This window comes from Nipponia nippon, unplaced genomic scaffold (genome assembly GCF_047370975.1).
Source record: "Nipponia nippon isolate SJK-2023a ecotype South Korea unplaced genomic scaffold, ASM4737097v1 scaffold_15, whole genome shotgun sequence".
In the NCBI taxonomy this organism is placed as follows: Eukaryota; Metazoa; Chordata; class Aves; order Pelecaniformes; family Threskiornithidae; genus Nipponia; species Nipponia nippon.
Window position 1 is genome coordinate 12,742,853 of NW_028262331.1, and position 27,355 is coordinate 12,770,207.

Here is a 27,355-nt window from a genome sequence, read left to right on the forward strand (position 1 = left end):
CGGGGTCAGCCTCAAGGAGCACGGAGCAGGTTAAAGAGCAAGAGAAACAAACCCAACGCGAAGCCGCGCGCTTAACCCCTTGCTGCATCCCCGGGAAGAGCGGGAAGGAGTGCCCCGTGCCGCGGGGAGGGCACTGCACGCGTCTTCGCTCCGGCGATGGGGCACGGCACCAAGGCCTCTGCCCCCAGCAGCCACAGGCCCCCCGCTTACCCCGGGGCTCCCCCGCCTGCCCCCGGGTCGCAGCACTGATGGCTTTCCTGGGGGACGAGGGGGAATCTGACCAACACCCGGTGAGGACAGAGGGAGTCGCTGGCTTCAGGGTGCTTCAGCAGCGGCAGGGGAGGCTCTTGGCAGGCAGTGGGAGATGAGTTACTCTGTCCCCCCATGATGGTCTGTGCCGGGAGGCAGCAGGACAGGAGAGCGCTGAAGGGCAGGGCAGGGCAGGGCAGGGCAGGCTCCTTTTGCAGGCTGAGGGCAGCAGCATGTTGGACAGGGACAGGACCAGGGTCTTCAGCTTTCCTGTAACTGCTGGCCCTGGCTGGGGTTCAGCTGGAGAAGCCTCATGCCAACCGGGAGGCAGGGCCACGGCTCCAGGGCAGGTCCCAGCTCTCTCAGGTGTTACCCGGCTCCTCGGCTCCCAGGACTGCCCAGGCTCTGCCGGCTTCCTTCCCTTCGCTGCCACACAAAGCCCTGGCACTGCAGTGCCAAGCCACGGAGCTCCACGGCAGCTCCACAGCTGAGCTGGGCAGGCGGTCAGCCCTGCTCCCCGCACCCAGGGGTCCTGTCCCCAGCCCCAGGAACCCCTCCTGAGCCTGTTCAGCCTGCAGGGCAGGATGGCTGCTGGACGTTGGCTCTGGGGCAGGCAGAGCTGTCTGCTGGACAACAGGAGTTGAGAAGGAAGCCCCATAACGGCTTGGAGGGCAGGCACCCCTGTGTGCTGCAGGCCAGGAGATTGCCATGAGCGCCCGCCTCGCTGCCTGGACGCAGGAGATGCGCACAGGGCAGAGCTGGCCCCCGGTCTTCCTGGGGCTGCGGTTGGGACGGGGGCAGCCCAGGGGTTCTGCCAGGCTCGGCCCCACTCCTGCTCCGGCCTCTCCTGCTGCCCTCGGGGATGCTCGGAATGGCAGGCTGGCACCGGGACGCACCGGGCGCCGGAGCGACACTGGCTGGAGGAATGCTACCTCCAGCCCGGAGCGCGATCAAACAATCAGAGCAAAGGCATCTAACCAAATCCTCCCGCCACCCTGGGAGACCACCCAGCAGCACAGCCGTTATCTGCCAGGGTGAGTGTTTACCAATAACGGGAACCAGCTTGCTGTTTTACTGCGAGCTTTATAAGGATAAAAAGAAGGGCTGGGCTTGAGCAGCTCTGAGACGCTGGGACACAGGCCGGCCATTTGCTCAGGCTGCCTAAGCCCCAGCTCAGCTGGGATAAGCTATCTGCTCTGATTGTTTAACAATTCCTCCTCCTCGCTCCCTCCAAAATTCCCTCCAAATCCCATTTAACACCCGTGTGCCTCTCCCAGCCCCTGGCACCCTCAAATGCACCAGGGGGAGAGGAGCCCGCTGAGCACCGTGGGCAGAAAGCTGGTAGGAAGGGAGAAGGGCAACACGGGCTGAAGGAATGCCGGCCGAGGCTGGGACGAGACAGGGCAGGACAGATGCCAGCTCCACCTCTGCTGCCAGCCGGCCACGGAACGAACTGTCCAGCCCCAGACCACCCAGGCACTGCGGGCACGTGGGGCAGGGAGAGGGAGCCGGCACGGAGGGACAGCCCGTGCCGGGGGAAGAGGGGAAGCCCCCACCTCACGCCAGCCCTACTCACCGATCAGGGGCACCACCAGGATGAATTTTCTGCAGTCCAGCAGTGTTATCAAGCTGCTGAGGTGGTCGATGAAGCCATTGGTGTCTGGGACCAGGAAGACAGGTCTGATCTCCAGCTCCATCTGCCTCATTTGACTCTGGTCTTTCAGCACAGCCTGGAGGAGAAGGATATGTGATGAGTAAGTAGGACGTCAGCCCTACGACCCGTGGACCCCGACAGCAGAAGATAACCCTGGCTGGCATGCACGCCTCCCGCAGCGAGGGCATCGTGTGAAGGGGACCGGCAGGAGGCTGCGCACCTCAGACACCAACTCTTGCAGGTCCACAGCGCACACGAGTGGGATGGTGAAAGCCTCCAAGACATCACTCTCCTAGGAGAACAGCCCTGTTCAGGCTCTGGAGAGAACAACTGGGACCAGCCTTGAAAATGGAGGTGTTTTGGGAACTGTCCCACTTACGGGACTGGCAGTTGCCAGGACTATCGGCACTGGTGCCAAGGGACCGACCCCGATACAAAATGGCGGGGAGAAAAGAGGGCTGGAGGAAGCGGGTTCTGGGCTCCAGGTGGAAAAGAGCTCAAAGCAACAACAGCCAAAATGAAGCAGTTTGGGACACACAAGTCCTGCCAACGGCAGCCTAACACAGGGACCCCGAGCAGGCAGCAGGAGGGGAGGTCTGTGGGGCGGGGATGCTTTGCTGAGTATCTCACCCACTGTCCCACCAGCTCCCACACGTGCCTTGCCTTTTCTGACTCCATCCAGCTGGGAAACCAGGTGGGTTCCAGCCCTGGAAACCCACAGCACTGTCCTTGGCTGAGCCCTTCGCGCCCGCTGGAGACCAGAGGTGCTCACACACACATGGGCAGGGTCTGCTAGGTCTTACTAGCAACACTGCGGGGCTGCACCTGGACCTCTGGACAATGCCAGCTGCCAAAATGGGACCCAAGAGCTCCCATATTACTTTCGACGCTATCGAAGGACTTGGGCTCTTTAGTAAGTCACAGGCTTAAAAAACTCAGGATGCTATTCTAGTGCTTCCTCTGCTTAAAAATAGCTTCCCTGGACTCGCTGATGTTTGTTGCCTCTAATAGGAACCGGTCACCCACGGAGCGCAGCAGCACTGCTGTGGAACACATCCACTGTGCAAGCCCTTGTGACAGCGGGCTCGCACCCACAAGACGCACCCCAGGGACAGGAGGCCACCGCCGACCCTGTTCTGCCCAATGTTATGGGGAGCTCCCCCTGCCCGGGGCGAGGATCCGGACCCTCCCGCAGTCACGCCAAAGCCTCGGAGGCACCCTGGAACGACGAGTTGCACGGGCCAGCAGTGGCCATGGAAAGAAGTGGTTTTTAATCCATTTCCAAGTGTTGTCATCTGGCTTTAAATCAAGGTGACTTGATGCTGCCACCTCCCACAAATCTCTCCAGGCAAAGCAGCAACCATAACCTCACCACGTGCCTCCACCCGCCTCCCGGCAGCGCCGGTCCTGGGGCCGCAGCTCCCATCAGCCCTGAGGGCAGACGGGCAGAGCGGGGAGCGTGCCAGGTCCCATCTGCTGCATAGCAGCGCTGAGCTGGCAGGACAGCGCGAGGATATGCGCCTGCCGTCGTGCAGGGGCAGCTACCACGGCACCAGTGTCCCTGTACAGATGCTGCCATGGCCATCCACATGCTGGGTGTCATCCCTGCCTGCACCCTGCCTTCACCCAGGGAGGTGCTGGCACTCCCCAGTGGCACAGGAACCCTGTGCTGGCAACCCCAACATGGCGCTGCCGCTGCCTCCTCACCGTCAGGAGGGTGGCAGGTGGGGTTTCTCTCCAGGGTTTGGGGGTGCGGGAGGAGATGCTCGTCCTTGGGACGCACCAGGACCTGCTGAGCTCCACCGAGCTCCACCTGCCATGGGGAGACAGAGAAGGGGCCCGTCGGCAAACGCAGAGACCCAGAGCGAAGGAGCAAGTTCCTTGTGCGGCGGCCAAAGAGGTCAACGGCCCCGAACTTGCAGGAAGGGGGGGGGGCGAAACTACGCAGCCTCCGATGGGCAACGACAGTCTTATGCGAGCAAGCGCCAGTGGCAGGAGGGGACCCCCGTCTGCGCCCCAGTATGGCTCCCCGACGCCGGGGCTTGTCCCAGTCCATGCAGGTGACCTCAGGAGCGCGGTGCGAGCGGGAAGCTCACCTACCCCTCCGGCCGAGGGGCGCGGGGTGATGGCAGAGGGTGGGCAGTACCCTCATGTGTGGCATTTGCCCCGGAGGCTTTCGCAGGCCATACCCGGCTGATTCCTGGCAGCCGCAAGCGACGCCTGTGCCGGCCGTCACGTCCCATTCCGCTTGCCGGGCCGCCCGGTGAGAGAAGGACACAGGATGCGCCGGGAGTGAAAGAGCGAGGTCGGCGGGGAGCATGCCAAGTCCCCGCGTACAGCTCCGGGCCGCTCGGGGAGCCAGAGGGAAACTCGCCTTTGCAGAGTTCAGAGGCCGGCAGTGAGATTTATTTTTGTTTGTGTGAGTAAAAGGCTGCAGAAGCCTCCGGCCAAGGGGTTTCGGGGGGGAGAGGAGTGGCCTGTGATTCATGGGGACGCTGGCTGGCCCCACGCCAGAGATGAAAGGGAGCCCATGTGCGGGGAACCAGGGAGGCGAGCGCCGCGTTAACCCTTCTGCCGGTCCGTGGGGCACAGTCCCGTGGGGAGGAAGGAGAGTGCGGGTTGCAGATCAGGATGCCTGCATCTGGGGCCCGGCTTCTGTGCCACCACCACTACCAGAAACGAGCTGCCAGTGCCACTGTGCCTCAGTTTCCCCGATGTGAGGACAGGGAGAGGGTGGCCCGTGTGCCCCGCCAGGAGGTGGGGTTTGGAGAAGTCCCTGGGGAGAGCGACGTGGTTAAAACAGTGGAGGTACAGCCTCGCCCTGGCCCAAGTGCTTTAGGACGGCCAGATCTCAGCCTTGTCTTACTGGGGTTAAACACGCCGCACGGCTCCACGGCAGTGACCCCGCAGTGCGGACGTGGCGGGGGGCCTCTGAGGCCGGGGCTCTCTGCTCGCCCCGGGGCCAGGCAGCTCCCTGTCTCCTGCCTCCTGCACCCGCACGCTGCGGCAGCCGGCGCAGCTCCCACCCGCAGCCCCCTGCCCGGCCTCTGCTCCGGCCATGGGGGCTTCTCCCAGGAGCTGGGCCGGAGCTGGAGGTGGCTCCCCCGGCTGCCCCAGCTGGTGGCAGCACTGAGATCAGACACTCCTGCGCACACAGTCCCAAATTCCCAGCTCATCCATCAGCTGGGATCACCTGGGGGATTCCCCGGAAGCCGCTGCCCAGCTGAGGGCTTCCAGTGTGGACGGCGGAGCGGTCCCCTGACAGCCAGGCCGCCGGGCGCTATTTTCTGCAGAGTGCCAGGGGGGAGACCCGAGGGTCTCCACCGTAAGCGCAGAATAGGAGGGGGCTCCCCATCAGCCCCACCGGGGCTCCGCACATGGACCACAGAGCTCCTCTGCCCACGGTGCTGGGCTGGCGGAGAGGCCCGGAGCTGAAGCCCAGCAGAGATGAGTGCCCTGCCACCTTTGGGACGGGTCGTACGGGGTTACACCGCTCTGCTAGGATGGATGGGTCGTCACCATCCTGCCACCACCTCTCCTGCCTGGACCCGCTCTCCAACCGCGGGGGAAACCCGGCGTCGCTGCCCCTTCTAGCCCCCGTGTGCTCCGCGGGGATCGGAGGCGGATTTTCCAGGGCCGAGAACAATGCCTCTCCAGTCTCTGCTCGAGGGCTTCCTCCTCTCAAGGTTCATCTCCAGCGTCTTCCTCAGGAGTAAACGTGCCCTGTGCCTGGTAGCAAACCGGGGCCGCCGCCGTGGCGGAGCCGCCGTGGGTGGGTGTGCGTCTTCCGCAGCCAGCAGGCACCCGCTCCCAGGCAGGTGCGTGTCGGCGCGTGTGCACCCGCGGCATTGTTCCTGCGCGCCGAGGAGAGCGTGAATGGGATACGGCTATATTTAGCCACTTACTCACACTACCGCCACAAAGGAGCGGCTGCATCTTAAGGGGGCGGCCGTTCCGTGGGCTCAGAAGGGACAGGAGAGAGGCTATTTTGGGAAGACATGTCATAATTGGCCGCCCCGGTTAAGCTGCTTCTGTAATGCTGAGCAAAACAATAGCAGCATCCAGAGGAAGAGCCTGTTATGTTTCAGGTGGGATGTTTTCAACCGGTCAGGAAACTCGACCGCTCCCAGCGCACAGCGGCGGCACAAAGGACAGGGGACGCTGAACAGCATGGACCAAGGGCCTGGCCAAGCGGCGTGGGCGGCTGGGAGCGCGCGGCAGGACCCGGCGCTGGCTGGGGACACAGCCCTGCCAGAGAACGCTGCCTGCCCCGGCAGCGCCACTGCTGCCTCCTCTTGTCCACCTGCCTGCCCGGCCTCTCGTCCCTCCAAGCATCTGGACAGCACCCAGGTATGTGCCTGGTCTTTTGCCTTGTCCTGACGCATCGCTGCTGTCACCAGCCTGTGACATGGGGCTGGCAGGCGGCTCCGTTCCAGTCTGGGCAAGCGGTGCGGGCAGAGGCAGGCTGGCAGTGGAGCCAGGGAGCACCAGTCAACCCATAACTGAGCAGCAAAGGGCTGCCTCCTTGCAACCAGGGCTGCCCAGGGACATGAGAAACTATGACCTAACCCCGCTCTGGCCCATCTGCCCCCCTCAAAGTGATGGTTTTGGGGTCCAAGCTCACGTAGGGGAACAGAGCTGAGCTCTCCTTCTCCGTTTGCTGTCAGCACTGGCCGAGGGCCACCCCTGTTTGCGATTTACCCTGCCCGGACCTATACTCCCCCAGCAGCTCGAGCCACAGTCCTGCGCACACCCAGCCAGGGCAGGCACCAAAGGAAGCACAGTGAAGCCCAAATCCCCCTCTGAGGTGTAAATGCGAGCCCAGCACTGGTCATGGTTGGGAGCTGCCCCGCCAGCTGATGCAGGGTGCAACCAGCAACCCTGGGACAAATGTCAGGGGGATGATCTCCAGCAGCAGCGGAGCTGGGCAGTAAGGTGTGGGCAGCATGGCTAAGGCAGGGATAGGGCAAGAAAACCTGCTGGGGACAAGACAGTGAATTTAGCTGCGAGAAGCTCCCCTCTGGCACAGAGCGCCTGGCCAAGGGATGCAGCGTGGAAGAAGCAGGGAAAACTCAGGGCTGGGAGTGTTAAAACAGAGAGAAAGAAAATGAATGGCCAAGAGATGAAGGCTTTGCCCCGAACCCTGGGTCCCTGCCCACATCATCATCACAGACTACGGGAGGCAGCGGTGGCACCTGGGCTCTCTGAACCCGAGTTCCTGCCACTGTGCAGGCACAGCCTTACGGCCGTGCGTGCAGAGCTGAGGCTCTCAGCCGTGCTGAGACATGAGCCGCATCTGCTGGGCTCAGACGAATACATGGAGCTGTGGCTTGTCCCCAGGACAATGAAAGGGGGACTCGGAGAGCAGCCGATGCATGAACTCCCTAAGTGAGCAATGACTGAGAGAAATAGGCTGTAACAGGGCAGGCAGAAGGTCCCCAGGTCCCAGGAAACACAAAACCTCTTGGGAAGACCAGCAAGGTCAAGGACCACAGGCCAAGAGAGGGAAAGTGGAGGGGGTGGATGCTGAGCTGGCTCCGACCTGGCCTCCCCAGGCAGCGCTTTCCACCCGAGCTCCTCTGCTCCTCCGGCTTTGGCTGCGTGGTCAGTACCAGGGCAGGGAGAGGACCGGGGCCTGCACACATGTTCTGCTCCGGGCCGTTCCCAGCTAGCTACGGGCTGGATGACTCTAGCGAAGCCCCAAGGACTTCCCCTCCACCCCGCGCCTTCAGACTCCAACTGCACCTCAGCTCTCAGCTGTGCAGCCCCTGAAGCTGCCCACACCCTCGTTTTGACCTCTCTCCGCCTGTGAGCATTGGCCCCAGCACGGCTGGGGAGGAAGGGAGGAGCACGCCGGGGGGAGAAAGCCCCTGACAACATCAGGCAGCCCCCACTCTCCCCGCAGAATGGGCAGCGGCCGTCCCGGGGGGCCCTGCTGCAGCTGGGCTAGTCGCCGGGGCCGGGATCTGCCGCACGCTGCCCTCCCCGAACATGTGCAGTTCCTGTTTGCTGTGTCTGTACAAGGCAGTGGGAAGTGGGGAATTTACTTACACCTCCCGCTTAACAACCCTGGGAGGCTGGAAGGCTTCAGGCCGCTTTAATTTACAGCCCATCTCTCCAATCTCTCACTCGTTCGCTGCTGCTTTCTTCCTCCTTGTATTAATGCGACCCAGGTACCTGCCAACAATAATGGACTCGCTTGCGGGGGCGGCCCCTCCCTCCCGGTGCAACTTCTACCTTCGCCTTGATATGAATTGCTCAAAAATTCAAATGAAAAAAGAAAAAAGGCGAAATCTGAAAGGTTGGGGTGGGTTTGGAAAAGCGAAGCGCAGTGGTTCTGGGCCCGGCGCCAGTAGCCGGAGGGTACACATGTGCACGCTCTCCCAGTAGGGCCTTCAGCAGCCCTGTTTTACAACCACCTCGGCACACACTGCAGAGTTCACGCATATGGCCAGACAGATGTGTCTGGCTTACGTTCAAGGCTGGAAAATGAAGAATTATGGAAGTGAAGGGCCCTGGGCATTAGAGAGGGCGGAGGTGAGGGGGAGGGGAGCCAGGGAGAATTTTTCCTCTGCTGAGAAATCCTCATCTGGGCTGCGAGGCCGGAGGAAGAGGGGTTGCGAGCAACGAGGCAGCCAACAGCCATGCATGTGAGATCGCTCTTAAAGCAACAGTGTGCACCACCAGGCGCCTGCTCCCAGTCCAACCAGTTTACTTCACCAGCTCCCACTGGAAAACATGCTCAGATCAGGCCAGGGCCAGGACAGGATCACCTGTATCCCGTCTGTTTGTCCTCATAACGATGGCAACACTTTGCAAGTGGCGCTCTGGCTGCAGCAGCCATTCGCAGACTATTTTTCCTGCCGCTGGCTCCCACATGAACCCTGCCGTTCACGTCCCACCCTCTCCCCTGTCTGCCTGTGCCCCGCTGCAGAGGAAAGCTGATTTCTCGCCAAACATCACTGTCATGGAGCATCTGCCCCAGGCGGGGGGACAGCTCGCTGCCTGGCACACACCGCACCGCAGCCATCAGCTAAAGCGCTCCCCTGCCAGGGCTCCTGGGCGTGCTGGCAGCTCCACGGAGAAGCTGCGCCTGGCTTCACGAGCGTCACAGGAGCCCCTGAAACATTCACCTCGGGGCCTGGGAGGGCAGACCTTACCCTGGGCGGGGACAGCAGCACCGATTTGGTCCTTCCAAAGGGCCAAAGCTAAGCTTGCTGCTGGGATTCACAGAGGCAGCGCAGGGCACCTACACCCGGGAAGCTCAAGGTGCTACGGGACATCCCGAGAGGCCACTGGTCCTGAAGCAAGGCAGGGAAATGGCTGCGCACCATCGGCACAGCGAGGCAGGATCAGCCCATGTACCAAAGCACAGCAGGTCCTCAGCCAGCTTGGGCACTGCAGCCGCACAGCCCGTCCTACCTGAATCTTGTCTTGACGACGCTGTTGCTCAGCTACTTTTCTGGCCAGGGCTTGCTTCTTGGCTCTGAGCTCCTTGATGTCCATCTCCCCTCCGCTGCCTTCAGCCTCAGAATCCTCTTCAAATGCTTCAATCCTCACATCATCTTCCTTCTTCCAGGAAACACAGAAAAAACAAAAAACAGGAGAGAAGTCATTGTAAGGGATGCTGGTGGCAGAGACCGTGCTCATTCTGCTCTCCCCCTTCCAGCAGACGAATCTCCGCCAGGCACGGTCCATCACCACTTGCTCATCAGTGACTGACTATTTCTAAACATCCAAAAGAAGCAAGCAAAATAAATAAGATAGTAAACATCCAGGAAATGACAAGGTGAGACAGGAGGTAACGGGGCAGGGAGGGCAGTGACCGGGCAGGGCAGGGGCAGCCCTGCTTAAAGCTCTGTTCTAAAATCAAACTCCCTAGCCTTGGAAAACTCTTCCCATGGCCCTGGGTGAGCCACCGATGCTTTATAGGCTCCAGTTCTGTAAACCCATGGTATTTCCCTGTCTCTCCGCTCTGCCTGGCTGTTTAGGCCGCACGCCCCTCGGAGCAAATGCTGCTTCTCCCCACCTGCCTGCACCGGGGCTGTGCCACGCTGCTCTAACACTGCTGCCTCATCCGAGGCCGGGCATGCAAGCTGATCAACTTGCCAGGAAACTCAGATCCATGAACACAGGAGACCAAAGAGCCCAGTCCCCTTCTCCGTTTTGATCTCTGAATAGGCCAGAGAGATTTCTGCACCCACCTCAAAACTCCCAGCTGAGCTGGAACAGATGTTTTAGGAGGAGATGCTCAATCTTGATTTTAAAGCCCCACATGATGGAGAATCCACTGCGTCTTGAGGTCAGTCATTTCAACGGTTAATTACTTCCTCTGTTAGCATTTGCATCCTACTTCTAGTCTGCCTTTGCCATGCTCCTGCTGGCCAGGAACCTTGTCTTTGCTGAACTGAAGGGTCCCTGGTTCTCCAGCCTCCTGCCTCCAGGCACTTCTGGACGATGTTGCATCTTCACCCTCTCCCAGAGACCCTTCTCTGGTTGTCCGCACCAGGAGGTCTGCAGACCCTTCCCAGTATGCTTGCACTGCTTGAACTGGAGGCCCCAGAACAGGCCATGCTGTTCCTACCCCAGGTGAACACTGTGCTGGCCTGTCCCTGCGCACCCAAATCTCCGGGACACAGGAGGGAGGAAGGTGGTGGCTGGTGTCCCACTGGGCATCAGCCACAACCTAGTTCTGCCCCCAGCTCCGCTGCTCTTCCCAATGGCTCCCTGCCCAAAGGGGAGACCACAAGTCCCCGTTCCTCAACATGTGTCCCACCAGCAGCAGGCACGTGCTGCCCACGAACCAGGCTCTGCCGCTGACCCAGACAGCCCCCTCGGCCTGCCCAGACCCCCTTGCTCCCCAGTGCAGACCGTGGGCCTTCCCAAGCCCTGCCAGCACCCATCTCCCCTTCTCTGCACAAAAGCCAAGGGTTGTGATGGGGCTGGGGAGGGGTCCCCGCTGGGAGCCGGGCAGAAAGACCTGCTCTGAGCCCCGAGAGGGCTGCAGGGGATGGACCCTGGACACGAGGACCCCTCGGAGGGATAAGAGCACTGCCACATGCCCTGCCCTGCGCAGGCTGCCATGGCGTGCCTCAGCAGGAGGGACTCGGGCAGGAGCTCGCAGTCTTTAGAACAACCCCAGCGCTGCACAGTCGCCTACTCAATTGTTTCACCCGGACCGCACACCCGCCTGGCCACAGAACCACGTACTCTTCTCTCCTTGTGACTTTTTAGCCATGGGAAGGAGGAAGATGGAGCCCTCAGGCTCACTTCCCTCGGCCAGGACAGCCTGGACCACAGGGGATGGGGGGATGCTGCCAGAGGGACAGTGTCGCGCAAGGGCACAGAGTGTGTGTCAGATGCAGATCTGCTGCGGTGGGTCAGGATCCGCTTGCCCAGGCCGGTGGTGGTCACACTGGCGAGCTGGAAGCTCGCTTGCGCTCAGAGCCCAAGGAGGAAGCTCCAGGGTTGCGCAACGAGCTCACGCAGAGGTTCCCACAGCCGAGCAGAGACGAGGCAGGAGGGAGCGATCCTCCATCCTGTGTTTGTTCATAGCAGAAGTTGGAGGGACCAACCCGACAAGAGGAATGCTCCGGAGAACAGGAGCGTCCCTGTCGTGACACTGGCTGGAACCTGAAGATCCCCCCATATCACACGCTCTTGGCGGTGTCACCCTTAAAAACTCCTGCACTGCCTCCAGAAGAGGACAAGGGGACAGGCCTCCCACCTTACAGACACGTCTCCTGCTGCCTGGGCTTTTGCTCTGAGCCCCAGTGCAAAAAAATCACCTAAGATCTGCCTCCTGCTCAGCCGGAGCCGGGTGCTGGGACGAGGAGGGTGCCGAGCACGTTCTTGCTCTGGGCCCCTCTGGCTGTCAGCTCCCCGGGACACAGGGGGCCACGGGCCGCCCAGCGCCGGCAGAGGCAAGGCACTGTCCCCTGCACGGGGCGATGCCCCCTCTGGCTCTGCAGCGCCCGGCCCCGGCGCAGGGAGGGGACCCGGAGTGAGCCTGGGCAGCGCCGGGCCACCCAGCTCCCCGCTCCCAATGCTCTGCCCCTCTCTCCTGTTTCCCTGGCCTTTCCAACTGCAAGATTAAACAGAAGAAAAGAGTCAACCTGCAGAGCGGCTGGCAGGGCCCTTAAACACACACACGGAGCCTGGAGTGAAGCAAGGCCTACAGGAACAAGCAAGGGCAGAAAAACAAGAGCTGAATTCCTTAATCACATCAGGATGTGAGAAGCAGGGGAGGGACGGGGCGCCAATGTCAGCTCTTCCTGTACGTGTGCTGGAGGCTGGAGCTCAGGCCTCCGCCGCAACGAGCTCCATGGCTATAAACTTGATCCTGAAGCTGAACCCTGACACCCCCTCGCCCACCTCCTCTCCCGGGGCCGCGGCGCTGCACGTTATTAAAGCTCCCCCCGCTTCGGGTATGAAAAAGCAGCATCTGGAACTCATAGCAGCGTGCGAGATAGAGGCAGGCGGGCTGGACTGGCAGGAAAGGGCATGAGCGAAGTACACTCGGGAGACAAGGGCTGTGCACCACTTGCCCCCCCACCGCCTCCCCCCATAAAATGCACACGCAGCTACGCCGGCTATAAATAGCGGGAGCTGCAGGGCAGGCAGAGGCTGGGCCCCACAGGGGTGATTCTTCCTTCACCGAGGCGCGCTCTTCCCGCACGGTACCTGATCTTCCAGTTGTTTTCCCTCTTGGCTTCCCATTTCCTTTCCCATGGCGTCTGGGACGGGTGCCACTGACACATATTTTCCACCCTTGAATGCCAGCAAAGGCTCTTCTTGTCCACAAAGGGCTTCCAGGAAATACTTCAGAACTGTGACCCTCTTGCAGTCGGCTGCAATAACCTACGGGGTGAGGACGAGGGGGTTGGGGAGAGGGAAAGGAAAACAAAGTCAGTGTAAAGGGAAGGCAGACGGGCAACGGCCAGGGGAAAACGTTTGGGGCTAGAAGGCCCAGCGGGACGCAGGCGGCACCGCGCAGCACTGCGGGGATGTGCAGGGTGCAACCCTCTTCTTCTAAACGGGAACGGAAGGGGTTTGCCCGTGCCTTGGAGCCCAGTGTCCCCAGGGAAAAGGAGGCAGGCAAAGTCGGCACCGATCCATGTCCTGTCTTCCCCCTCCGTGCACCCCAGGGCCGCAGGGCTGCCGGGGGCAGCCAGCCCCCTGCCCAGCCCCACCGAACGGGAGGAAGCCCTGCTGAAGCGTGAGAGATGGATGATGTGGTCTGTCCTTACTGTTTCATTTCGGCTCCATTGCCAGAATCTCCCCCCTGAAAGCCGGGGAGGGATGCAGGTGCGAGAGCGGGCAGGTGGGGGCATTTGAGAAAGCCGAGCCCCTCCTCATCTCCAGCCCGACCCCGTCCCATGGGCCCGTCTCACAGACCAACTGGGGAGCCCCGTGAGGGAGGCTGGGACGGATCTGGCCAGAAGGAAACTCAATAGCTCAGGTAATTATCCAATTTATGAGGCTCTCAAATGGAGTTTCCAGAGTGTGGGAGCCCAGTGCCTCCGCGGCCCCGTTCCGTGCGGCACAGCCTCTGCTGGCGCCTCCACCACGACCGGCCTCGGCTCAGACCTCATCCCCTCGCAGCGGGGCTCTGCACCTGCAGAGCTCTCCCCCGGTGCTTCCTGCTGACCGGTGTCACCCCCGGAGAGCAGCAGATTTATAGGGAGAAAGTCAGCAAACAGGGGCTGGAAGTGCTGCATGCTTAGAGACAAAGTCCACGTTGATGCCCAAGTTCCTCCTGCCCCCCCAAACCACCCTGGTTTTGCTCTGCTCGTACAGAGCAAAGCGGCCTCCAAGACCCCCATCCCAAAAGGGTCCCCGCAGGCTCCCAGGACCAGGATCCTGATGCCAGGGAGAAGGCCAGACCCCATACAGGTGACTCAACCAGCCGCCTCACAGCCAGGGACACTGCCTGCTTTACCCCTGCATGCTCACACCATGCGACACCAATGCCCCGTGCCCTGGCCCCGGCTTGGCACAGACCGGCTCATCACGTGCCATGCCGGCAGCGGTGCATGTCCTGGACGGGGCCATGCCGCGGCGAGCGGAGGGCTGGCAGCAGCCCCGCTGCACCAGGTTGCCGTGAGAGGAAACTTCTGCTCTTCCACAACGCTGCCAGTTTCCTCTCTGCGGGCTAATTTTAACCACCGTGTCGCTGTAGTGCGTGTCAAAAACCTGACCCTCCTCTGACCTCCAACCTCCCACCCCGGCTACTGCCTGAGCGAGGCACCCTCATGCACCAGCAGCCGGGGCCACCTCCGTTTGAAGCTGCCCCCCGGGACCCTGTGTCCCCCCGTACCTGCACCGACAGGCGGAGGGGGAGGAGAAGCCCCTTCCTCCCCACGGGAGGCAGTCACTGCTGCGGAGAGGGGGTGCGAGCAGGGTGATCACAAGAATATAATATTTCAGGGAGCAAGGGATCTGTAACCGCCGATTCTGCTCCTACAAAACATGTGCTACAGGACAGAGGTGAGCAGAGGACAAGGTGACACAGGCCCAGCAGCCCCGGGAGCAGGTCAGCTGCTGGGGACCCTCTTTCCTGGGAGAGCCCTTTGCTGCTGGGGACATCCAGCCAGGAGCAACCCCGGCAAGTGTCACCGCAGGAACATTTCCATCCTCCTGGCTCTCCTTTAGGAACGATTCTGTGCAGGGGAAAGTAAGAAGGAAAGAGAACAAGAGCAAAGTGGGAATGGCTGTCATGGGAAACATCCCTCCTGAGAGCTCCGGGCCGCAGCACCCTGGGGGAAGTGGTGGAAACCTCACCGTCTGCTTCATCCCCTGCAGACTGGGATCCCGACGCTGCAGAGACCCGGCCCGACTCACACGGGGTGACTTCAGCCCAGGGATTTTCCAGCCCTGGTATCTGCAGTTCCCTCGTGCCCAGGCTGCTGGGCGAGCGAGGCACCCGCCACGGCCGGCACAGCTGCGGGGATGTGCCTGTGGCAGCACTGGGGGCCGAGCCCCGCTGCCAGCAGCCAGGTGCCGTGGGATGCCAGATGTGGCTGATGGCAGCATCATTGGGGAAGGGGACGCAGGAACTGTCTGGCTAGGCGGGGAAGAGATGGGCACCCCATCCTGACACCATTCCCGAGGGATTTCTCAAGACACCTCTAGAAATAAAAGCCATCGCATCTAGCTTAGGACCCGTGAGGGCTGCATGTACGCATGAAGGGCTGGGCGCTGACACAGCTGCAGCGCAGCCATCTCTGCACAGCAAAGGCTTCAGTCTCGCTGTCAGAGCCTCCTGGATTGCGAATGATCAGGCAGAGTGCAGAAGAGCTCCCTTTGCCCATGGCTGGGGCTGGGGACAAGGGCAGGTGGGTTCGTTCCTTCCTCCCCTGAAGAAGAAACAAGTAGGAAACACCAGATTTCCTGCCAAACCAGCACAGCCTGATGCTTAAATTCATCTCATCTGCTGGGGAGAAAAGAGCCCAGCTGAAGGCCCATGACATAATGCCACAGCAACTCGTCTCATGAACACATTTTTCCAGCCCACATGAATGAAAAACAGGGAAGGAGCTAATGCTCTGCACATCCCCGTCATGTGCAGCCCTGCTTGAGGAGGACGCGGCAGAGCCCCAGGCTGCCGGCAGCCAGGCTGGCCCCGCCACGGGGCAGCCCAGCCTCCGAGATGCTGGGAAAGAAGTGACCTGTGACTGGCACCCAGGTCTCTCTTGAACGGCGGAGCGGGACCTTGCGTGCCGCAGAGCAACCCGCTTTTGTCAGAAACTTCCTGTTTCGGAGTGGAAACGCGAGTGCCCGCAGCAGTGCCGGGATGCCCGGGGCAGCGGGGACGGCCACGAAGGCGCTCGCCAGCTCACGTGGCGATTCCTCACTGCCGGCGCGGAGCGCGGTGAGGATGCCAGGAGCCATGCCCACCTTCCCCAAGGAACGGCCAAGGACACAATGACACTGTGTCGACGTATTTGGCGATGTGGCAGGAGACACCCTGGCCCCGGCGGGGAATACGGCTGCCCTGCACACCCTTCCCCCCCCGACCATGCAGAGAGACAGCAGGAACTGAAAGCCTGGCTTCAAGTCATCGCTGGGTATTAAAATAGGCCTGACATGCACGCAGCCGCTCTCAAAGGAAAACTGAAACTGAGAATTGCTGAAGTGGTCTGGTGCCCCCGTCCGTGACCCGGGCTCAGTTCCCCAGAGGCACAAGCCACTGAGGCATCGCCGAGCCCCTCGCCACCGAGGTGCCTCTCGGGGACACGTGGCTGGGGACCAGCCGCGGGGTGGAGGTGGCTTCGGCTGCAGCAGCCCCGATCGCCAGCCTGATTTCATCAGGCCCGGAGACGGGAGGTTTCTAATCTCCTGCTGCATCAGACAGGCCAACCACCAGCTCCCAGCACCAGCCCGCCACCGGCGGGCTGGTGGCTGCTAGGGCAGGCTGAGGCGGCTCATTAGCGCTCCGACTGCTAATTCACGGGTCATACATTAACATACTAATCATTGAGTAGGACACAGCAGGACACACATTAACGCACACTAACTGCCTGTAGAGGCCCACTGGGCTGCGCATGAACGGTACCAGCTGTTGTATTTTCAAAGCCACTTTGCAGTGCCGGTGCCACCAGTGCCCCGCGTGTGTCATCTCCTGCCAGCGGCGAGCAGGGTCCCCAGGTCTAATGAGGGGTCCCCAGACCTAACGCAGCTGATCCCCTCTATGGCCTTGGCTGTATTTCCCCCCGCAGATAAAACAGGCTGCAGGGAAAAGCTTCCCCGAGCGCCGCGTGCTGCTCTTTAAGGAGAGGAGGGCAGAGCACTCCCGCACGGGGCGGCCGGCACCTGGCCCCAAGGAGACGCAGCCCCGACGCCAGCACGTGTCCTCCAGGAGATTTAAGGGGAGGGAAGGGACTCGCTCCGAGAGCTGCGAGCGCCGTGCCCGGGGGACGCGTGCACCTGGTGCTGGCGGGGTGACGCCACCAGAAACCAGTCACGATCTCGCTTTGGGTCAGAGGCGCGCCTGGAGCCGGGGGGCAGCCCCTCTGCCCCCCGCCCGGCCCCGCTGGCCTGCACACGGCTCTCCCGCAGCTAAGCAAATCGCTGTCACACCCACCACCGCCTTCAATCAACTTTTACAACTTGTTAATTTTACGCAGCGTCCTAAAGAGCAAATAACTGGGAGGCAGGAATGCAGACTCCTTCAGCTGGTCCAAAGAGCCTCCGGCAGCCAAGCCAGCTGGCCAGGGGAGCCCCGCTCAGCCGCGGGGACCCACCACATCCCGGGGGGGCTTGGTCCGGAGAGGGCTGCCCCGCGCCTGCAGCAGCGCCACGCTGCTGCCAGCGTCGTGTGGAGGGACCCCGGCAGCTTCTCTCTCCGCAAAAGCTTAGACTCCGTGAGCAAACAGGAGGCAGCGGCTTTGGAGGAGGGTTTGCTCGGAGGACGGGCTGCCATTGCCGGCTCTGCATTCCTGTGTGCGAGGGGGAGACACGAGCACATCCTGACAGCTGGATTCAGAAGGGGAAAAGGACATGAGAAGTTTGAGTCATTGCACGGAGAGATCCCATCCCAGATTCGGAGATGGGAACGGGATAGGACCGGGACTCAGAGCCAAGCTCCAGCACGATCCAGCGTGGGGATAACACTGGTTTTGCCACATCGGTCTAAACATGGCTTAGCTGAAGCAGCTGAACAATGCTGAAACCAAGTGAGCCCCAAACGATCTAAACCACGCAGCGTCTACATGGCTCAGCTAAAACATTTGCACTGGCCCTGCTAAAATATCCACATGGGCCATGGCTAAATGCCTCCCAGTGCCCTGTGCTGCCTCCTCCCGTCCCGGGGGAGCCGGCTCAGAGGGCGGCCCAGCGCGCTGGAGGAGGAGCGCAGAGGAAAGCACCCGGTTTGGTCTCATCCCTTCTGGGTTTTCATCTTGCAGGCTTGCACAAAAGCTGGGCTGGGTTTAACCCTGGACTTATCACAGCCCAGCTTCTCTGGGCTCGTTCCCCAGCCAGGATGCGGCCTGAGGAGCCCCTCACCCTGCCCAGCCCCAAATACAGTCTGGAAGGGTTTGGCCACCTGGGTAGGGAGGACCAAGGCATCCGTCACGGCTGGGCAGCGGTGCTCGCAGCTGGATTGCAACCCTGGTTTCTGCAGCTGAGGGCTGACTTCAGCCACAGCTTCTCTCGGAGAAACTTCTGATTTCGACTAATCCCACAAGCAGGCTCGGTGGACGCGGCTCCCACATGCCCGCAACTCTGTGCGTGACCCAGGAGAGCCACTGTGGCTGCAACGGGGCCCAAACCAAGGCACCACTGGCTCCGATGTCTCTCACCACTGCCCCGGCTCTGCAGGACCCAGTGCGAGCGTGGGCAGTGCCTAGCGCCAACCAGAGCACGCATGGGGAAAGGACCCACCACATCCCTATCTGATGCTCCACCACAGCAGAGAGGTGCATCAGAAAACACCCAGGGAAGACAGAGAAGCTCACAAGAACCACTCCAGTTGCTCTTCCCCATCGCCACTGCTGGAGAACCACTTTCTCTGTAAAGCAGGGGCTCCCCAAAGAGAAAGTGTAGCCATGCCTTAGCCAAACCTCTCTCCCAGCACCCCGAGCCTTGCAGAGGCATGGCTCCAGCCTCTGCACTGGGGCACATGGTCTCACACAAGTCATCGGAGCAGATGTGCTCCTGGCCTTGGCAGACGCCTCCGTCTTTCCAGCCTCGGCCACGTAGCTCAGCCATGACTGGCCTTTGAAACTGGAAAGCAGCACGGAAAGGGAGCCAACTGCCCACCATCACTAGGGTTTGCCGGGCTAAGGCCAGCCTTGTTGTCCCATGCAGTGATGCAGAGAGGACACACGGATCATAAAAAGGTGCAAAGCGGTAGATCTGAGCTGAGTCATCCAAGTTTTGGTGTCAGAGATCAGAAGAAGCCCTGAGTAGCCTGCACAGATTCTTACCATGAAGGTCCTCCGGCTGCACCCAAGGCACCGGTACCTGTCACCACCGGCAGCTGTAGGACATGAAGGTGAGACCCAGCAACGCGGGGGAAGCTGTGAGCAGTGCTGGGGCTTGGAGCCTGCCCTCAGCAAGCCTCCCCAGAGGAGGGGATCCCTGCACTGGCACATGGAGGCAGCGGCCCTCCCCAGAGCTGCCCGTCTGCCAGGGACCAGTTCTCTCTCCCTGACTGGCACCTAGTGGCTGTGGGGCAGGAATACAGACTGAATTTTTACTGATCTAGGCCAGAAGACACTCAAAACTCTGTACAGAAGCCCCACGCTGCCACAGGTCCCAGCCTACGTCCCTGAAACCCTTTGTGCTGTGGCACAGCCTGGCACTGCCCTACAGAGCAGCTCCTCCAGACGGAGTGCAGCCAGCCCCTCTCCACTCTCCCCTTCCTTGGTGATGGCTTACCATGGGGTTGGGGTTGTCCACCCCAAAATACACCTGAGGGTGCTGCAGGAACCTTTTGTGACTTGTGTGGAAGAGTCAACACCAAAGTCACCTGAAGCGGATGCTCTGGATGGAAAACCATCCTTCAGACCCCTCTCGAGCTCCGGCCCAGCCCAGGACCAACTGCTCCTCTGAAGCATGAGGAGCTACACAGCCCAGAGAGGAAAGTTTCTGATGGCTTCCAAACCAAGCTTTTGGCTTTTGCTGATGCTTGGAAGGACTTGCCCTGATGTCTTAATCACCTGTTAAATGTGCTAAAGAACCTTTTTGTCAGTTCATCTCTCCAGTGAGCCACAGCGTTCGCAGTAGGGAGCAGTTGGCGCCAGGCTGCAGCCAACACCTTGTAGGCTGAGGATGGTCAGCTTATTTAATTTTACCCCCACCAGCCCATTCCTACTGGGCAGCAGCAAAACGAGAAAAAAGCATGACTTCAGCCTGGGCAAGAAGTCCCAGACGATGGGGTACAGGAGGTCTCCACAGAGCGATGCAGATGTTTCATCTGGTTTGTGACTGTGGCTCCTGCCTGGTTCTCATTGTGTCCTCAGGCATCGCTGCCAACAGCTCAGCGAGAGCTACGGGCTTCCCCACATTGCAAAATGTTGCCTCCAGTAAGATGCTGCGGGAAATTTCTGCAGGAATTTCCATCGCAGAAAGCATTTGCTTCCACTCCCCGTGGCCACATGCCCCTAGCGCTGGGCAAACCGATCCCCGCAGCTGTGAAATATCTGGGGCGTTTCTGCTCTCCGAGGTGAAGCCTCGAGAACAGGACCACACGTTTCAGTTGTCTGTCGGGAGAACAAGAGGCTAAAAAATCACAGCTTTGAAAGAGGCCTACGAAAGAGGCAGATGACTCTGGGAGAAACAGCGAGTCGCAGCCAGGGACTCCCTGTTACAGCCAACTCGATGCCCTCCTCTCTCCCACCCCAGCTCCCAGCACATCCCCAAACTTCCCAGGGGGAAAAAAGAGAAAAATTCACGCCAGAGAGTAAAGCCAAGACCAGAGCCCGCTCCGCTCCTCCCTTGCAGGTCCTGCTGGAACACTACCCAGGGAAGACAAGTCCCTGAGAGCCTACCCCAAGCTCGTGGTCCCGGGCTGGGAAGGAGGAGGCAAGATCCGTACCCTCAGCGAAGCCAATAGGGCACCACCGTCAGCTTTTGCAGGGCATGGGCTGTTCTCCCTGCTGCAAGAGCCTCCAGTGTTTTCCTTTTCAGGGACTGGGGGAATTTATTTCCTCTGCCATTTCGGAGGATGCCTGCCTTGCCAGAGATTGTTTTGCAAAGTTAAGAAAGATAAGAAAGTGGTTAGCAGGCTCTTTGGTGGAGGAAGGGAGGATTGCTTAGTAAGGGAAAGGGGACCGCTCCGCTCTCGGCAGACACACGCTGCCCTTCCTCTGAGGCCACCGCTCCAGGAGACGCTGGCGCTGGGGATGAGACCGGTCCATCCCCACACCTCTCCACCCCCGGCGTTTCTCGGGTACAGCTGCTCGTGGGGCCACACCGTGCCGGTGACCAGAGAAGCCATTCCTGTGCCAGGGCTAGGACCTGTCTCTTCTGGAATTTGGGAAATGCAGCTGATGAATGTTCAACCCAACATCTCAACTGCAAATCTCCATGTGCTCTCGCAACAGTAAAAGCCCCTTTTGCAGGGTATGTGGGAAAAAAAAAAACCAGGCAGGAGCCAAGTCCAGGCTGCCCACGCTGTGGGGAGAATGCTGAAGTTATCTGGCAAGCTCCCCGTGTCAGAAAGCACCTCCTGAGCGGCGGCAGGAGGGAGCTGACCTTGCCGGGGCGCTCACATGGAGGAAGCCCTGAGATGCACAACTCCTGCCAAGCGTGTCCGTCCTGGCACGCCGCCGCATTGCAGCGCTACGGGGAGGTTCAGCTCAGCCCCTCCGGACCCCGTGCCCACCCCTCACCCAGGCACCCTCCGAGCAGATAAAGGTGCTGTGCACGGCAGCGGGGCAGAGCAAGCGTTTTGCTCTCGCCGATAGCACGAGCTCTTTCGCAAGGACTTCCCCATGGAGACAACTGCCCCATGATTTGACCCACAGAGTAACTCGGTGATTCCTGTCCCACGGGACAAGACACCCGTGCCTGGGGTAGCAGAGGGCTGAGACAGTGGGAAGTCGGGTGGTGGAAGGAAAAGAGTTACAACACAGGAATGGGGGAGCGGGGATGAGGTTCTACCATACAAAAATAGCAAAAAATGGTGCAAACCAGAGCTCGCCCTTACAGCATCCACCTGCCCTGCCCGCACCATCCACCTCTCACCCTTCCAAGGTGAACTCTGCGAGGAAACCACTGCGTTAGCCGCGAGCACCCATGGCATGGTGGACTTCCACCCCGCAGGTGTTAACAGGCTGCCACGTCCCTCGCAAACCTGACTTCTGACCCTGGCGGCGGGAGGGAGAGGAGAGGTAAGAGCTGCAATACTCTGCCTGGTCCTGGCAGAGCCGGTTGGGAAGCCGTTTCTGTGAGTTTACACAGCTTATACGTTCTCCATGCAGTTCCTGGACGCCTTCCATCACAGATGAGAGTTTTATGTCGAATTTAAGTTTGACCACAAATATTCAAACTTCCTTGGACCACAAATGCTGTATCTTCTTTGTGGTTTAGTTGGCACCAAATGAGTATTTACAGATCCCTCTATGTCTGTCTGTCATTTAAATATCTCATGGAGGTGCCAAAGGCTTCAAAAGCGGAGGGGCTCCTCAGGCAGACCCCCCGATTCCCCCCTCTGCCCTTCATGGCTTGGCGCAGGAGAGGCAGAGGTGCAGACGCTGGCCAAGCCCTTGCAGAGGGCACAGCCACTGCCGGTCTGAGCATTTCATACTTGTACTTGTTAAGCTTGCTTTTCAGAGAATGTCATCTGAGATCCCACCGTAACTTCCACAGCTCCTTGCCCTGGTTGATATTTGAACTGGGATGAAAGCCTGTGGAATTTTCTCCTCTTCTCTTAGGAAACTGAGTCTACAGGAGACTGTTTTAATGAGAACCGCTAAAACCTCCTAAAGCAGCACAGCTCCCACCTGGCCGCTGCTCACAGCCTCCCCACGGGTTTTTTCACTTCCTCAAACACAAGCGATTCTCAGAGGGTGACAATCCAGACCTGCTGAACTGGGATCCCGCTCAAGGGAAACTGGTTAGAGTGGTTAGTCTCAGTGGCAGAACGATACCGAGCTCAGGGAGGCCATTCGGCCAGGAAAACGCACTCAAATAAACACCATAAAAGGTCCCTCCTAAGCACCCTGGGCCAAGGGAATCCGGCGTTGCCGTTGCATGGAGCTGGACGGGGAGCAGAGAGCTGAGGGTCACGGAGCTGACACCCAGCCGAGCGGGTGAGTTACGGGGAGCGGCAGCCCAAAACCTGAGTTCACGCACACGTGCCGGCTCGAGTCAGGTTGTGTGTTTCATTTCCTTCAGACTTTTTAGTCTAGGACACAAATTGGACGCTTGCCCCACTGATTTTAGGGGAACTTTTGAACACATAGCAGTGTGGTAGATACTGCTCCTGCAACGCTGCTTTTACCACCCCAGGGACCCAAGCCACCGGCCAGTCGCGGCAGCACTCGGGGAGCTCTCCCGCACATCCCACCATCCCTTGGGAGCCACAGAGCAATTGCGTGCCCAGGGCAAAAGCTCCAGCAACGGCTGCCCACATCAGAGGAAACAGATACCTGAGTCAGAGCAATGCGATGAGAAACCTCCGCTCTGCAAGCCAGAAGCCAGACTGAGCAACGTCAGCGCCACGCTGCCCCGCTGCTGCTCCGCACGCCCCGCTGGCCCTGGCGCTGCCGGGGAGCTCGGGGCGCTCTGGCTCCCCTCAACTTTGGAAGTTGAAAGAGAAGCAGCTTTGCTTTGAACTAGCAAGCAGGCAAAGCCCAAGCGGAAGGGCAGCTAGCACGGCCGGGGCTGCTGCGTGCAGGGAGGAGCTCCTCCGACCATCAGCTCCTCCGTCGGGGCCGCCACTAAATTCCCTTGAAAACAGAGGGTGGGGATACGGAAGGCAATGTAATAACACCAGAAAAATGCCACCACAGCTCGGTCGGCTGCGACACCACAGCCCCAGAGATACTAGCAATACTGGCATTTCCACCCACCGCAAGAACCACACTGGCAGCACGCTCCCAGCGTCTCGGGGCAGGGCGGGAAGCAGCTCACACCACTTCCAGCAGCCACTTCAGGGAGGGACAAACACTGTATTTTGCTTTACAGCGAAATGCTGCCACTTAGGGGACTCCCAATGACGTTCTCGTGCCTGAGAGCCCATGTCCTCTTCGAGGAGGGGCTGCTCCGAGCGAGACGCGCTGTTAGCCTACCAGAGAGGTAACTTTATGCACTGGATGTGAGCTCCAGCCTGCGCGGATCCTGCTCTGCCTCTAATGAAGCTGCGAGCGCAGCTCTGCTACTTATACCCAGTACTCAGCTCTTTTGGCAGATGATTAATGGCCCAAGTCTCGCAGTCGCTTGCTTCCAGCTGGGCCAAGAGCTGCAAACACACCTAGGGAAGGGAAGGGAAGGAGGAATTGGAACGGCGGCTTGTTGGGGAGAGGAAAACTATTCTCCGTGTCTTTGTTTTCTGCAGAGCTCCTCCTCCCGGGAGCGGGATGCTGAGCGCAGAGCAGGGCCCCTGCCCCGAAACGGAGGAGCTGAACCAGAACAATAGGGTGGGGACTCTGGATGGGCCCCGACAAGTGGGGTGGGCTGGAGCAGGGGCACCGATCCATCCTTTTGACTTCATTCACACTTACAGCTGCATTAGAGACATTTCCTGAAAGCACAGTAGGAAGAGAGGGGTATTCGCTCACTCCACCCTCCATCTAACACTGTCCTTGCGATCCAGCCGCGCTCCGAAAGCCAACTTTGGCCTCTGGCAGAGCTGCAGGCCAGACATTACAAGCGCTGGTGTGAGCAGCACAGGTCCCCACCCGATGAGCAGCACGCAGACTTGGAGCAGAGAGGAGGGGTGCTGCAGCCAGCAAAAAAAAAAAAAAAAAAATCAATGTAGGGAAATGCAGAGCATTTGAGCGTGTCCAAGGTGGCCCTGAAGTCGACAAGGAGGTGTCAAGAGTGGGATCTGAGCGTTTGGCTTCGGGACAAGGAAAGGTGCAGCCACCGGCTGATGCCACCTGAAACGAGGCAGAGCTCCTCCCGCAAAAGAAAGGAGGGGAGTGACAGCCGCGCTGTGCGGGGGGTTTGGAGCAGGATCTGTGCCACAACGCACCCTCCCCGGGGCGACCGTACCGCTGGGTCTACAGCACGTCATCTCCCGCTGATGGTATGGCAACACGGAGCAGAGGATTGAAAACAGCGCGGCGAGCCCTGCGCCTGAGTCACCGCAGCCGGGAGCCCGCGCGTCCCCAGCGCATCGTGATCCTGCATGTGGAGCCTGAAAAACAACTTTTTTTTTTTTTTTTTTTTTTTTGCTAAAAAACAAAAAACCAGCCGCCCTCCTCCAAATCTGGAGTTACTCAGCCTGACTCACACCGAGGCTCTGCTGGCACTGCCGGCAGAGCCTGCACGCACCTGGAGCGGGCTGGGCCGCTGGTACCTGCCGCACCGCACACCTGCGGCCGCGGCGCTTCCCCGAGTGCCTGCCACACGAGCTTGCTGCAGCCAAGCTAATTATTTTCAGCTTCAAATTTCAACCATTTTTGGTGAATCCCCGAATAAAAAAAATAAATAAATGGAGACTATAATTTTTTTTTTTTAAATGGGAAAAGTATTTCTTTCATTCTCCCATAACACAAATCCAGCAAACATGAAAAACATGAACCCAAACCAAAGCTCAGACATCACATCTGGGGAGAGACCAAGCATGGAAAATTTTAATCCAAAGGTTAATGTTTGGGAAGCTCCGAGTGTGTGAAAAGAGGGGTTAGATGGGTGCTGCTCCGTGGCTCGAACAGTTGTTGCCGCCAAGTGGCGGCTTTCAAACGGTGCCTGCCTGCCCCAGCCCAGGCACTCGGGGTCAGAAGCTAAAATAGAAAACAACTGAAATCATTGCAAGCAAGCACTCAGCTCAGATGCTGGAAAAGCCAAGCAAGGAAGGAGCCAGCAGCATAAAACGCAGCTCGAGCCCTGTGACTGGAAACAGCCTCCTGACTTGCCCTGGGTGGATCGCACCGCGCCGCGGGGCAGCGCGGCCCTCGCCAGCCTCCCCGGCTCCCCTGCGCTCTCCCGTGCCACCTCCGCCGCCTCGAGGTCGCTGACAGCCCTGGGCCGCTCCTGTCCCAGCTGCGTTCTCCATCGCCTTTGCTCACTGCTCTGTGGGATCACGCTCCAGTGGTTATCACATCTTGGGTTTTTTTTCCACCCTGCAGCCCAAACCTTCACCCTTCTCACCCAGAACAACCACCTCCTGCCCGAGCAGAGAGCACCCTGCTCCTCACCCTCACCCCAGCCGATGCACCTCCCTGTACCTGCCCAGAGCGGCGTGTCTCTGCTGCTCTCCTGCCTTGCACCCCGAGCTGCTGGGCTCCCGTCCCCTCACTCCTGCTGCACATCTGCCTTCTGAGCTCGTCATGCCCCCGTTTTCCCCGCACCCTGCCTCCAAAATGCCTTTGTCTTCATCTTCTGCAATAGATTATGCCCTTTCCAGACTGCTCCTTCCAGACACTAGAAACCTCTCTCCCCCCAGCTATAACAGAATAGCATCCTAATTGCCTTTGTTAGGGATGGGGCCATGCTTGTAAAATTGCCACGTCTGCTTGCAGGGCTGTATCAGCAATAACAATAGCTTAAAAGCTACAGGAGTTATAGCATCGAGTCCTCCCACACTTAACCAAACACAACGAGAAGGGACCATATGTCTGCAAAGGCAGCCATGTCAGGTGGGCCGGAGCCCGGCTCCCCGGGCTCCCCGGGGGTGGGAAGGGAAGGCACGGCACCAGCAGGCGTGAGAGCATCCGGCAGAGCAGCGCTGCTCGCGGCGGCTTACTTACAGCATCCAGAGGGACGCCGGACGGGATGCTTCCTGGGATCAGCCAGGGCAGAGCTGCTCCCTAAGGTAGCAGAGATGGGTTTCAAAGGGCTGCAGCATCCCTGCCCACGGGCTGGGCTCTTCTCCCAAGCGCACGCTTGCCAGAAGAGCTGGGCTGCTTCTCCGCTCACACAGCCAGCAGCCTCGCCTCGCTGCCCGCTGCGCCCTGCCTGGCCCGGCAGCAGCCCCAGCTCCCGGCCCTGCTGCATCTGCCCACCCAGGGGTGCTCGGGAGGAGCAGAAAGCTGGAGTCTCTCCCAGACACAAGGAGACAAAGCTGGCAGGCCACCACCACCTCCTGCAGGTCTCCAGAGCTCCTTCCCAGACAAGTGCTTCCTGGAGCCACGGGAAGGTTTGATTTCCAGTACGGTGCTGAGGGATGCAACAGAAAACGACTGTGTCCTGCTGCAGAGGGAGGAGGAGAGCGACGTCTCCCCAGTAGCTGGGATGTCACACATTGCTCTGCCCAGGATGGTGGCGCTGACCAGAGAAGCACGATAAGCAGGAGAGTTTGGATGGACGATGGGGTTCAGCTCCCAGGATGCTACTTTTGAACGGGCACAAAGCTGCTCAAGAGGTCAGATGCAACCAGGCTGCTGGGGGACACACGGACAGCGGCCAGAGAAGGGGAAAGGGGGAACTGTCAGTTGTTAGCAGAGAACCTCTGCAAAAAGATGGGAAAAAAATAAAATAGTGCACAAAAATGTAAACGGTCCTTTAACAAACCGTTGGATAACCCAGCTCCAGACCAGTTTTGTGTGTATAGTGCCTTGCTTGGCTGGGACAGGACCTCAAAATCCAGGCACCTCTCATGTAGCTCCCCGACCAGACTCCTCTCTCTGCAAGAAGAAACCTAAATCTGCTCACGACTAATGGCAGCAGCACAGAGATAAAGATGAAAGGAAGAAAACAGAAGCGAGGTTGAGAAAAACACTAAGAATCTCTGTAGACACTGAACATGTCTCTAAGCTTAGCCCAGAAAAAGGGCTCTGCAAAGAAAACATGCAAAGCACCTCTGTCGGGGCTGGGGAGGGGGCTGCAGGGGAA

General features: G+C 59.8%; 1 protein-coding gene across 4 annotated transcripts in view; it reads right to left on the reverse strand.

The window, feature by feature from the left end:
• The window catches only part of SMG6 (SMG6 nonsense mediated mRNA decay factor), a 115,489-nt gene that overhangs the window by 6,070 nt on the left and 82,064 nt on the right, over positions 1-27,355 (reverse strand). For 3 of the 4 annotated variants that reach the window (XM_087751885.1, XM_087751883.1, XM_087751887.1), the window contains exons 14-16: positions 12,587-12,763; positions 9,326-9,475; positions 1,826-1,979 (exon numbers count right to left, since the gene is read on the reverse strand). In XM_087751885.1, the coding sequence (XP_087608011.1) occupies positions 1,826-1,979; positions 9,326-9,475; positions 12,587-12,763 (481 nt within the window). The remainder of the gene's footprint in view (positions 1-1,825; positions 1,980-9,325; positions 9,476-12,586; positions 12,764-27,355) is intronic. The other variant, XM_087751884.1, reaches the window with a different exon arrangement.